Source organism: Phaethon lepturus, unplaced genomic scaffold, assembly GCF_000687285.1.
Source record: "Phaethon lepturus isolate BGI_N335 unplaced genomic scaffold, ASM68728v1 scaffold11992, whole genome shotgun sequence".
NCBI classification, from domain to species: Eukaryota; Metazoa; Chordata; class Aves; order Phaethontiformes; family Phaethontidae; genus Phaethon; species Phaethon lepturus.
Window position 1 is genome coordinate 18,600 of NW_010521349.1, and position 13,564 is coordinate 32,163.

Below are 13,564 nucleotides of genomic sequence, written 5' to 3' on the forward strand. Positions count from 1 at the left end.
TTCCCTGTTAATACATGGTCTGCTTTTGGAGCAGAGCTGTCGTATATACTGCTGGCTTAGTGAGGAGGAGCCAGTGTGTTTTTTCTGCACTGATGTATGTACATCTCTTATCTCCAACAACCATGTTTTAAAGCAATTAAAAACTTGTGTTATAAACAAGGAAATCAACAAAAAATCCATTCCCTTCTAATTCAGGTCAGACCATTATTCCCCATTAAGTTAAAGAATAGAGGAGGTTTGTGTTGACAGTCCCAGCTGAACTTTGAGCGTAAGCAGTAATTCAGTTCTAACAGAAAGAAAGTACATAAAGAAATTTGAGCATAAACTGAAATGTACAGAATTATCTGTCATGGACAGTGTTCATGGGCTCAAAGTCTGCTTCTAGTTTGGTGTTTAGGAGACTCATTTTTATAGGAAGGAAAAGAGGTATGCCTAGACAGTCTTGGAATTACTCATTTGAATTCTGAGAGTTTCCAAGACTGCTGGCTGCTTTAACCTAAGCTGCTGCTCCCTGAAGTTGTCAGTTGATGCTATCATGAATACATATCCACTGTCATTGCTGAGCCAACATTAGGTTTCTGGGGAGTTCTGTTTGGGAGAAAAGGTGAAAATGTTCTTTTAATATAAGTAAGTACTTTACATATTATTTCACTATCTAGGTCAACTTTTCAATCTTATTCCTCTTGTTTTTGAGATATTTATAGCTTTGTGATTGAGAGAACAAATTCCATTGAATATTCTCACATAATATATCTTCCTGCTAACGTTAGGACTAATTTTAATATTGTTGTGCTTAAATGAAAAATAATGGAATAATACTTAATAGACATAATTTTATCCTGACACTTGAGATGGAGTTTCAAAAACCCACTGTGAGTTCTCAGTCTTAAAGCTGACAGAAATAATCTTCCAGAAGTAATTTAATTTTGCTTACACAATTAAAGGATTGTGAAACTTGGCCTTTGATATTTAAATGTATATCAATGCAGAATTTTTAATACTAAAAAAGTGATTAACTTCTAAGCATTTTAAAGTTCTCTTACTCTTCAAAAATTGTAGAAATGGAAGTGACCAAAGAACAGAAGGACTGCGGTTCCTCGTCTGACTAGTTGTTCACTGTGCTGAGTATTCTGTCTCTGACGGAAACTACCAGCATATTTTTAGAAAAAATAACAAGGGAAGCAGGTTATACTTACAAGTGGAATACAGGCAGAGAAAGAGCCCACAGCATTATAAGAACTGCAGGACTTTCCCTCTGTTTTCTTTTAGATAGTCACTACTGATAGTTCTGTATTTAAAAAAATAAATTCAGATTTTATTCTAAAAAAAACTGAGTTGTTTGGGGTTTAAAAGTCTTTATAATCCTTTTTTGGAGAAGGTGGAAGTCTAGGCAGCCCGGTGCCAAAGCTTTGTCCAACTCTGAGTCCTGCCAAATGTACAGAATGAGATTTCAGAGATATATATATATATATATATGTATTTTTGATAGTCATCAGAGAATGCTTTTACATTACTTTTCTTCCACATAGAAGATCAAGCTCCAAGCTCAACTCTTTCATTGCAAGTCAAGACTAATCCTGTTAAATGTGCTTTAACTCAGTATAGAGTTACAAGTCAATTAAGCTTAGGTGAGACCAGACCTGGGCCCAAACTTGTATTTATTCTGGAAACACAGACTGATACTCATTAGTATGTAGAGAACAATGTGAATGAAACATGTTCATCTTTTTCTTACATAGAAGAAATTTTCTGTTTCATCTGTTGCTTCTGCAATGGCTGAACCTCCAGAAAAAAGCCAGACAAGGACTGCTGTCACAAAAGCTGTTGAGAGAATTTGCCCTTTTGGAAGCAGGTATATATATTTTCTTTAAGGCTAGCTTCCTTTTTTTAAGGGATATTTTTCAGTACACTACCAGGTGTTGTGTAGTACCACTATACCTGATAATCTTTAGATACCTGAGGTGTCATGCAAGTAGAAGCAAATCAGGGAGAAGGTTCCAGCCTTGGGCCAGTCTTTGTGCATCAGGGAACTGCCAACATCTCCCTTTTACTTTCTCAGACTGCCTTAGAACCAGCAGAGAACTGGGGAGTCTTTTAAGCAAACTCTGTGTATCTAAGGTGGAATACTGCAACAGCTGTCAGTCAGAGTGGAGGTACAAGGGATGCTTCTGTGGGGTGTGCGAGTTCATCCTATCATCTCCTCACCTTCGCACCGCCAACACTGTTTCTTAAAAATACAAGAATTATGAGTAACATATAAAAGAATATGTGTGTTTCAGACAACAGAAGAAACTTCTGAAAGTCCTTCAGGAGCCTGAGAGCCATTCTGCCTGTGATAATGACATGTTCCTGTCTGATGACAAATCTGAAGTAGATTGTGTGTTGAGAGAGAAGGTTTGTGATGATGCTTCCCAGTATTACTGATATAAAAGTACATTCAATGATCTGTATTCCACTGATTCTGCCCCACGTCAACTAATAAACCTATGGCAGGGTAAGAGAATTTATCACTGTTCTTTGTTCACCAGAATGGCAAAGGAATCGGACAAAGAACAGAGCGCCATTTTCTCCTTAGGCTTTGGAGTGGACTAGAATCTAAGAGGGTGACAAGTTCTCTTCTCCTACCCGGCCATAGATTTATTAGTTGATGCGGAACCCAGAATGATCGGATGTCATCCAGATAGCCTTGAGTTTGCAAGTTTTTGCTTCTGATTTATCAGTATTGTACTCTGAACAGTCTTTATTTTGTTGCACTTTTTATTGTTTTGTCACTTATTTTATACCATATTTCATTTGGGTCCAGATGACAACTGGTATGGAAGTACGTGATGCCTTTTATGTGACTATGGAACTTCTTTCTAATTGGGGAAATCCAGTAAACGTGGGCCTGAGCGAGGTGGAATTCTTTGATTTATGCAACGAAAAGATATTTGTGTCTCCTCATGATGTGGACATTCGAAATGCAGACAACCCAGGGGATTTGTGCTGCTTGATCAATAGGAACTTAAATGTAAGACACCTTAGTCCTGGATGTGAAAATTTCTCATTATAATATTTCTTTAATATTCCATCACTGGGTTTTTGTTTAGAAACATTATTGCATTTTGAACCTGACTTGCATAACAACTATCTGATAATTCAAAAAACCCAACTACTATTTATTATTAACAAATCCAACTTTCCTTGGATTTGTTCCAAGGAAACCATTCCAGTCCATCCAAGATGTTGGTATTTGGTTATAATTTTGTTTTAGGACAGAATTTAATTAATTTGCCTGACAATTAACCCAGCAAATGGAAGGAGGCAGCTTTAACTCTGCCTCCTTTCCTATTAACTCTGTGGTTTTGTCTTAGATGAAAAAACAAAAAACACATTCAGTTTTCAAAGTATTGTAATATAACCATAGTATTTGTAAGGACAGGGAATTTAGGGAATTTCATATTTTTACAGTATGTCTGCTGATAAACTTAAGTAATTCTTGTTATGGGAACTTCGCTGCTAATAGTAGTAATATATTCATTAATCCATTATACACCTGTTATTCTTAGCATTTCTCATATATTTATATATCCCATTATTCTTAAGTAATGAGGTTTTATATTTCATTGATTAATATATTCTTTTGATTTATGACACCCGAATCTCTTTTCTTGAAGCTGGAAAGATATTGCATCAGAGAAGATGCAATCTGGACAGGGAATATGGCCTTAGAATGAGGATATGTGATAACGGACCTGCAGACTCTTTCAGAAGTCAAAGCAGCATTTCCAGTTTGTGTACATTTCAAATCATACAGGAAAGCTTTTTGGGTGCATTAGAAAAAACAACAAATTAATGACTCTCTAAGCAACTAATATTTTCAACAGAATGAACACTAACATAAAAACTTACTTTGTGGAAAACTCACTTTATCATGGTTAAAACACTTCCCTCTTTGATCAATTTAGGTGTATATTTGTCTTTGAGAATAGATACACTCTTATTGAAGATCAGAGGTTTTATTTATTCATTAGTCTATTTATTTCCCTTGCAATACTTTTAAGAAGAATACTTAAATTGCCTCCTCCCTTGTACTTCATGATATGCTGTAAAAAAAAAATGCCTGGCAGAACATCATCAGAACATTCTGTGTTCAAAAAACTTGTGGAGTGTTGAAAAAACGTGTAGACATGGCGCTTCGGGACATGGTTTAGGGGGCATGGTGTTGTTAGGTTAACGGTTGGACCTGATGATCTTGAAGGTCTTTTCCAACCTTCATGATTCTATGAAGATTCTGTGGTCAGGCGCTCTCAACTAAGGAGACAGTGCCTGATGGAATGTAATGCTTAATAAGACATAGATTAGGCATTTCATTGAAATTGTTTTCCGTAAACTTTTTTAAAAGATTCTTGTATGCATATATAGGTCTTTTAAACCTCAGAATAGCGAGGACAGGGAACCGTAATTCTAGAAATATCTAACAAAGGTATTTCTGCACAATGGTGAGTCCGCAGACCCTCGTCATTCTTCTTCACAGTGCTTGAACCTTCCTTTACTCTCCATCAGCTATACCTTCAGTGTCCACACAAATGAGTGTCTTAGGGGCCAGTCTCCCACAAAATCTAAGACCAAAGGTTCTCATTCTCACTTTTTTCCATTGGTCCAGTTCAAATGTAATTCCTCCTCCTGACATACCAGGTTCACCCTGATGGTTCAAAGAACTTTTGGGCTAGACTTTTCAGTGCTAGTTGCAAAGACAGGAACTCCAGACTCAAGTACATCCAGTGAAGGCAAAGACATCACCATCACTTAGTGATAAAACATGAGAGTCCTCCAGAGTCTCATGAGTTTTGGCATGGATTCATCAAGGTGCCTTCAATTTCTGGTGGTGTATCTTTGACACACTGACAGAGGCTGTAACACCTGTGAGTCTGTGTATTCTCAGTCCTAAGCAGTGCCTTCCGTTGATAAACAAAATGATCTCTACAGCTGCCTCTGACTCAAGACATATTACTCAGGCCTGGCTCTGATATGCCTTCTATTGTTGGGAAGATCATGTGCAACTTTACAGAGAAGCTACTGAGAATCGTGAACAGGTCTTTCCAGAGTGCTTTTTGGTGCTGAATCTCCCTCACAGGAGGGCACCTCTGGCACTATCTCAGTACACACCAGAACCTGTTGATTTCTAGGCCATCAGGTCCTGACTTGCAAGGTCTGGAGATGGATTGCTTCTCAGGTGTTGTCCGCTGTTAGGAAATGATTTTTTTTAATCATTCTTATTCATAGTATGACTTGAGTAACATGATCTAGCTTTGAAGTTGATCCTGGAATTGAGTTCACACTGGTTCGAGGGCTATCCTTCGTTTCTCTGATGTTAAGAGGCTTCTTTCTTTTCATACACAGAAAGGATTAAACCTGTCTGTCACTCTTATGGCTGTTCATGCCCAAAACTGACATTCAAAGCAACAACAGTCTCCCAAAGCTTGTTGAGAGGCCTCTGGTACAGCGACATTGTGAACCCTCAGAGCTTGAAATACGTAGATGACCACTCTGACAAGTTATGATACCTTTGAACAGCCTGGCAGAGCTTTGTCCTCACCATCATTACGCGCACATGTAAAGTACTCGATAGGGAAGTTTTGTAGTTACTGCCTTCAGGAAAAACTGAGAGACTCATTTCAAAGTGGAAGGATGTGGAAAAACACTGACTTTGTGTGCCTACTATGTGACCATAGGTACTGTGTATCCTTGAAAATAGAAAGGGAGCTAATTTATCTGCTAATCTCAAATCACTGAAATGTTGTCTGCATGTATATTTACTTTGCACCCATGTTCATCTCTGTTTTGGGGCAACGTTTGACATCAAGTATATCAATATTCAACATTTTGATTTTGCAACGTTTTACTCCTTGCTTCTTTCTGAGCTGCCACACATCTTCTTCCTCCATTTCTGAACACGTAGAGGTAGCAGTTCTGAACAATGTCCAGAATTAGGCATTCTTTGGTACTTTAAAATGTCTTGATTGTCAGTTGTCTGTAAAATTCATGTTGGGAGTTTCTGTGATATCTTAGAAAATTTCAAGTGTAGAGTCCTATATATAGCTCTAAGGAATAGATCTGTAAGTGAAATCAGTTGTCTGCAAAGCCTGATTAAAATAGAGGCAGTGAAGCAAAATTCTATAAGATTCCCCTCTTTAGAGGGCAAAACAAGTGTAAGCACTTTAAGAAATCATAAAATGATTACACACTGTCCGTTGTGCTCAGTGATCCCCTCTAGTCCCTGCAAAGCTGATTAATTTGATTAAAATAAACTGGCCGTGCTGTGACCCTGTCATTTGTAAGCATGCAGATGTCTTACTGGGACAGCGAGCAGCTGACCTTTATCTAATTGTCAGGTTGTTGTGAGCTGTCTTACAGGCAGGAGAGTTGGATTTACTGTTTGGAAATGAGGTTGAAGTTTTGCTCTTAATGTAGTAGATTTTATTAAGTGGTTACTTTTCTAATCGATGTATATTTTTCTGTGGGGTGGTGAGTTAATTAAAATATGCCGCTTTAAGGAGAAAGAGTTTTAGTGACAGTCTGCTTGTACGTGTTTTTAGACCACGAAGGAAAGCTTCCTTTGGATGTGCCCTTTCCATCCACCCATCCAACTTTACTTTGTTATCCGCAATCCTACCCGGTCACATGACTTTGGTATATCCAAGATCAAGATTTGGAATTACAACACAACAACTCCCTGTGTAAGTAGTCTTTTCTCAACTCCTCTGTATGTATGCTCTACCTTGCCTAGGGAAACTCAGTTTGATCTTCTTTCCAAAAGCATGAAATAAAAATGGATACCATTTTCAGGGAGATAGGAGGGGTCCATGTCTACTCTGAAATTTGCTTTTGTCTTAATTGTAAGTGGTAGCAACGTAGGCGTTAATGTTTTCATAGTTACAATTAGCGTTTTCGTTCAAAGCCTTAAAGATCTCTAATGACCTAATAAAAGGCTTGCATATTCTGTCAGTTAATCCTTTACTGTGGTGAGAAAGATACAAAGGTAAGTGCATGTTAATACTCAGGACTTTCAGTTGTTGTATCACAATATAAATAAGTATGTGTTTAAATATATGTTTTCTCATGTATACAGGTATAAATAGGCAGACTTGCTTGATTTTGGTTTTGTCACTTTAATTAAAAAGTATGCTAACTGTGTGTTCATAATAAAACAAGTAATCCAGTGTTACAAGAGAGACCTCTCATGGCAGATGGTATCTTGTTTGTGTGTTTGAATGTCACCATGGAAATTACTCCTGTTTATACACTGCAATGTTAAGAAAAAATCCCAGGTACTGGATCAAAGAGGATTTGCTGTCCTGGATTATAAGTAAGAGGCTTTATCCCTCTGGTTTTGCTCTCAGCCATGTTCTTATATAAGCACATATGGTAATTATACATATGGAAATGGCCATGGAAGGGACAGCTTAAACAAATTTACCATAACATGATTTATATTTGGCTTCTGGAATTTTAATAGCTTTTCCTATTAAAATATGGGCTACAGAATGTTCCATCATCATGAGAGAGTGCAAAAGCAACTGCTGGTTTTGGAGGTAATAGTATGATTTGTTACCAAACCTATTGAATATAATATAGGAAATACACATAAATGTATTTCTGTGTTTCAGGGCACTGTTTTTTTAATAAACCTCTATGAGGCAAGCTGTAAAATCCATTAGGAGTATAATCTCATGGATTTTGGTGGCATTGCAGCAATCTGCACTGACTAAAGAAATGTCTCATTATCCTTAAGATGAAAAGAATAATACAAAACAGTTCTGCCTAATTCTGTAATTTGTCATGAGGAAGTTTTGTCTGAGAAGTATAAAACCCAAAAATATAATTAACTAACAGTTTTCTCCCTGGTAATGTAAATCCAGAGCCAGATTTCTGTGTTGTTTTTTGGTAATCATTGTAAACCTCCTTCTGTCCCCCAAAAACCACATAAGTGAGAGGTGCCCAAGTACTTCTTAAAAAAACAGACAAAAAATTAATTCAAGCCAGTACTTTTGGATTGTTGAAAATGTTTGTGTTCTAGAACTTGAGTCTTGAAGTAGAAAAAATATGTCTGAAGGAAGCTGTAAATTCAGATTACATCATTGCCATAGATTCCTTGATTCAGTGTATTACGCGGGAGGTCTCAGAGAATGTTTTGTCTTGCCTTTATTTACTTCCGATGAGGTCTGCGAACAAGGAGGTCATTTTTAGACTGCCAGAACAAATCAAGTGTAAGTTCTTTTCAAGTTTGTCTGAAATATTCAGGCATTTGCAAATATTTGCTACAGCCTTGAAATTGCATCATTACTTGATGCTATTAAAACTCTTTTCGTAAGACCCAATATAATGTCTGTTGTATGTCTTCACAAATCTGTGAATGGAGTACTTAAATGCATGAAGGCCCTAGTTGCTCTCCAGTTGGATCATTTTCTCCTTCAAGTGATTGCCCATATGTGTGTTCCTCCTGTACGTATGTTCATGTACATTCTCTTGAGTTGGAGATTTTTTTCCGTGCTGGGCTACCGCTGCAGTGCATTGTCTGTAAGGATGCAGCAGCTTCGTTCCAGCAGAATTAGGTTTATAAAAGAACTTTTTTCTTCTCGTTCTTGACTTATTTTCCATTGCTCCTTCTATTTCACTTTTCTGTGAGAAGTCAGGCAGAGGCAACTTCAAGTTGTCTGTCCAGGTGTAATTTGCAGAAAAGTGCTTCTGGTTTTAAGCTTTGTCCTTCATGCACAAATATCACTGAAATGGACAGACATACCATCCCTGTTGCTTCACTGGAAAGCACAATCCCAGCAGGCACTCTGTGAGGGCTGAAGGTGCAAGCTGGGACGGAATGGCAAGAGAAACCGTAGAACTATTTTCACAGAATCTTTCATTTTTGTCCCTCTGACCTTGGTCATGCCTCCTTGCTTGTTTTGAGACATTGTGCCATTCTAATTACTCATCTGCGAGGGGAGAAAAACCTGCCTTGGATGGTATTGAGTGTTTGTTTACCGTGTGGCTCCTTGATGGAATTACTTGTGAGGAAGGGATTTCTCCAATCTCCTCGTGCTCAAGAGGGGTTAAACAGGGGTACTAGGGAAGCTAACAATTCTGTCAGGCTTTCCCACCACATCTGATCACTAAGCGACTGGAAGCTCAGAAGCGGGGTGGGCGGGAATGAAAAAGGGAAGTTCTTAGTCTTGTGTCTGCGCATTTTTTTTGGAGTCCCCGAGATCTGTTCATATTTTTCCTGCCTGGGCCTCAGTCTGCTTAGAATTTTGGTGCAAGAGATTTTCATTAGCTCTTTTACTGGCGCTTCATGAATAAATGGTTCTGAGCTATCTGCTGTTATTAATGCCTGCCTCAGTTCAGTCTGTCTCTATTGTCTTAGAAATATCTGTAGTTTTGGCTGGTTTATCTTGATACAGTTTGGACACCTTTTTTGGGGAAGCTTCCTATCCCACGCACTCCAAAACTTCAGAGAAAGAGATTTCCCACTGACTGGTATAGTAATTTTGAAGGTACTGGCCCTTTTCTGTGCTCGGCTGTCCCTCTTCCAGAGAGAATAAGCTCCACCATCTCATTTTGTAATGTTTTCTCTGTCTACCTGTTCTCCTCCAGTACTGGTGGGTGGAGTGGGATTAATTTAAAAACATTTTCTTCTTAAGAAGTTGCTGATTTTAATTTAAAAATGTGAACTTGACAAATACTTTCAAAATATGCATGTGTGTATTTCTGTGGTTCCATGCAGTTTATATCTGTTCCCAGGTAAAAACACAGAACTAAGGTTTGGGTATTCATAATAGAAGTAGAGGCTAGGATATTATGTAGAAATGTTGCAGTTATCCCAAATTCAACTGTGCGTATCCAATATCTCTAGCATTTAAGGGAGTCATTAACGGTCCAGACATAAAAAGATTCAAAAAATAACATTACTGGGGCATCCTGATAGTCTTAGTCTTCCCCATCATAATTTCAGGCGAAGCCATGTAGTTAGTTTTTAATATATATAATTATTAAAGTGTTTTGATCCCCAATTAGCTTAATCTAGCAGTGTCCTTGTTCAAGGGGAAAATAATACCGTGTTTTATGGCCAAATGCGTCAGTACAGACATATAGCACTTTATGATACTCCAGGAGTAACACAGGCAGCCATGACATAATGGCCAATTAAACTGGGTTTACAGCTGTTCTCTGAGAAGTTAGTGAAGGTTATCTTTTTCTATCAGCAATGTATCAGGAATGTGTCTCACATTCCTACACCTACTTTTGCCTCTCTCAGCTGTAGCTTTCTTGTTATACCTGCATCTTCTGGTTTGCCCCCTGTGTAGATCCATATTACATTTTTTGCCTCCTACATGTTATTATTTGGAAAGCAGTAGATTGGAAGCTATAAAGACTTGTAAGCTGTAAAGAGTGCAGCAGGAGTGAAGAACTGGAGACCCTTATACTTGAAGGTGAAAGAGTAACTGGTTTAGGCTGGGAGTGGAGGAAAATTTAAATCAGTGTTCAAGGAGAACTGACATCCAGGAGATGAGCAAGAGGGATGAAACTGAAACTGCTTTATTTAATGAAAAGCTGCTCAGTTTCCATGAAAATAAGGAAAGAACAGAGAGTCTTTAAAGACTCCACGTGATGGACACGTTACTGAAATTTAGAGGGCAGAAAGGAGATGGATTTTGTCTCATCTTCTGTATTTTCTTTGAAGATACCAGTATTTTTGTGAAGAGGGAGAAATGGTTAGATGGAAATGATAAAGAGAATGGAAAGAACATTAGTTCCAACTTCAATGGAAGGAAAAAATCAGGCTTTAGTGGGTGCTACAGAAAAGGAGAACATAGAGGTAAAGTTGTGAGTGGCAGAGTTGTGTCTGAGATAAAGGCCTTCTACTTAAAAGGCTAGTTAAGCATTGGAATAGGCTATCAAGGCAGATTATTTGAAAACTGTTAAAAACAGATTTCTTCACAATGGTATAGGTTATTTTACTTTCTTCAGTGGAAAGAGTTGGACTGGATGATTTTTTTTAATGACCTTGCCAGCCCTGTATTTCTATAACTCTTTATAATTCTTTTTAACTCTAGTGGCTTTGATATGGATGGTTGTTTGCTACGGAACCTGTCGTGAAAGTGGTGAATCTTAAAGATACTGAAGCAAAATGTGCCTCTGGAATTTATATACTGATCAAATATAATTATACTTAATCTAGGCTTCTTTGCTCAAGCTTTTCTAAATATTTAAGCCTTGTCAGCCAAAATGGTTCATTGTAGTGTCTAGCAGGGTTTTTAGTCTTTTTAAATAGAATCTTAAATATTCCACAGTATTTCTCAGTTATCTGAGCTTTTGATTAAGAAGTATTCAAAAGCATGTTACTGATGCAGTGTTTTAATTGTTTTCATCTGTTTATTGATTAAGTGTTCAAATGTCAGAGTTCCAGAACAGTGATATCTAAATGCTTGAACAGCTTAATTGAAATCTTCATACTTTATTTTTGTAGGAGCTTGATGTTGGAGCAAAGAAGGTGAAGTTATACGTTGATGAGAACCTTGTATTTGATGGTGAATTAGAGAGAGCCTCTGGAGATCTCCGCACTGACCATAGCACTACAATTGACCTTACAGATCACAAACAAGATATCTCTGCATGTTCTTCAAATGAAGGCAAAGAAGTAAATGCACCTGCAGTCACAGAGAAGAAAACAGACCTACATTTTAAATGCTTAGAGTCAAAGAGTACTTCACTGAACTGTAAATCTCTGCCAGAAGAAAATCTTCTTGAGCATAAGATGAACTCAGTCAGCTTTACAAAGAAAAATTTGCCTGAGTTAGAGCATGATCTAAAAGTGTTACCATCTCAAGTTTGTATAAAAGATGCCAAAGAGAATGCAACAGGACAAGCAGTTACGGAGCATATTCAATCTGATGATGAACTTACTTTGAGCAAGCAAATGGAAAAGCTAATAGGAAGAAAATTGTCAGATTCTACAGGTGCAGTTCCTTCTTGGTTACAGTCATCTTCCCAAGTAACAGAGAATAATCAAGTTACTTCCAGTAAGCAGAAGCCTCCTTGGCTCGCTACAGAACATTGTTTAGGCTTGAGATTTCAAACACAGCCAGATGGAATCAGGAAGAAGTTTTCAAATCTGACTAATGAAGATGTCAAATGTCAGAGAAATGAGCTGGGAAGATCCAGTAGTAAAAATGCAAATGAAGATGAGAGATCCCAAATGCTAACCAGAAAGGATGGTGGTGTGGGCTTGGACATTTCAGAGCAACTTTCTAACAAAAATTGCTGCAGCTTACAGTACCCTACAAGTGGAAGGAGAAGTGTCAGATGTGTAAAAAGGGAGGGATTAAATACTATAAACCTTGGAGAAGATGATTTCGCTGTCAAAGGTAAGAGCTCACAATAGCAGCCTTAGTGCAGATGCTGACATGTTCTCCATTTTGCAGAAACACAGAATCATTTAGGTTGGGAGGGACTTCATGGGATTCCTGGAGGTATTTTATTTGTGCTGTTTGCAGAATTCATTTTTTCTCAGTCATATTATGACAGTGCTCTGAGTCTCTCTCCTTGTCCTACACCTGACGTGAAATGCTCTTTTTCTGAAAAATTTATGTTCTGAGTTACTGTTTTTAAATTTATTTGGAGAAGATTGAAGACTAAATTTCAGTAAATTGTGTTCTAAAAAATGACAGTCCTGCAGACAGCAAACGTTTGCTAGTATCAATGAAAATCTGCAAAAAGATAAGAGTGTGACCTCAAGGTAGTGAGTAAATTTGCAGAGTTTATCTGTGTAGTAGGTTTGTGTCTTTCTCAGTGACAATATATGCTGAATATGTTTATTCAGAATGAATAGAAAACTGCCCTTATTTTCCCTTCTGTGCTCACGACATTACGTATGTCTTCCAAGCCTCTCCCTCAGAGACCTCTGCTCATTTATGAATGTTTTCTAGTAAATTTAGCTGTTACCTGGTCCATGCTTTTGTTTATCCTTGTCATCCTTCTGCAAACCTTTTTTAGATTGCTTGGATCCTGTTGGAGGTGGGAGATCCAGATTTGTGTAGCTGTTTTCTGCCTCTGGCAGTAGCCAACAGTATGTCTCTAGGGAAGGATTTGAGAATTAGGCAAGTTCTGAAGTGCCTGTTCTCTCCCAACCTCCAGCAATCTATGGCTAAGACATTTTCTGGGCATGGGGGGTAATTTTTTTGTGCTTAACAAGTCTAAATTACATGAGATACATTTCATCTCCGCTTTCCAGTTAGAAGCCATGTGTCACTGACTCTTTCTTTGGACCCTTCATACCCCTTCTTTGGCATTCTTTAATTCTTCAGCATTCAATAACTTGTCTCAAATTAAGAGAGTCTGGCAGAATAAGGACAAGAAGGCCAAGACAATTGGAAGCAGAGGTTACAAAAATACAAATTGAAATCTTGGGGGTGATTTAGTATAATTAACCATCAGAACAATTTATATGAAAGTGTACCTTGTTGTATATTGTATTTGGGTGTTTACATTAAATTTATGGTCATAATGGACAGGAAGTATGCCTAAATGCAGG

At 37.8% G+C, this 13,564-nt stretch overlaps 1 protein-coding gene across 1 annotated transcript in view; it reads left to right on the top strand.

The window, feature by feature from the left end:
• The window catches only part of KIAA0556 (KIAA0556 ortholog), a 62,613-nt gene that overhangs the window by 17,736 nt on the left and 31,313 nt on the right, over nucleotides 1-13,564 (top strand). The window contains exons 8-12 of the mRNA XM_010281492.1: nucleotides 1,740-1,852; nucleotides 2,280-2,394; nucleotides 2,804-3,010; nucleotides 6,579-6,719; nucleotides 11,504-12,398. Of these exons, the coding sequence (XP_010279794.1) occupies nucleotides 1,740-1,852; nucleotides 2,280-2,394; nucleotides 2,804-3,010; nucleotides 6,579-6,719; nucleotides 11,504-12,398 (1,471 nt within the window). The remainder of the gene's footprint in view (nucleotides 1-1,739; nucleotides 1,853-2,279; nucleotides 2,395-2,803; nucleotides 3,011-6,578; nucleotides 6,720-11,503; nucleotides 12,399-13,564) is intronic.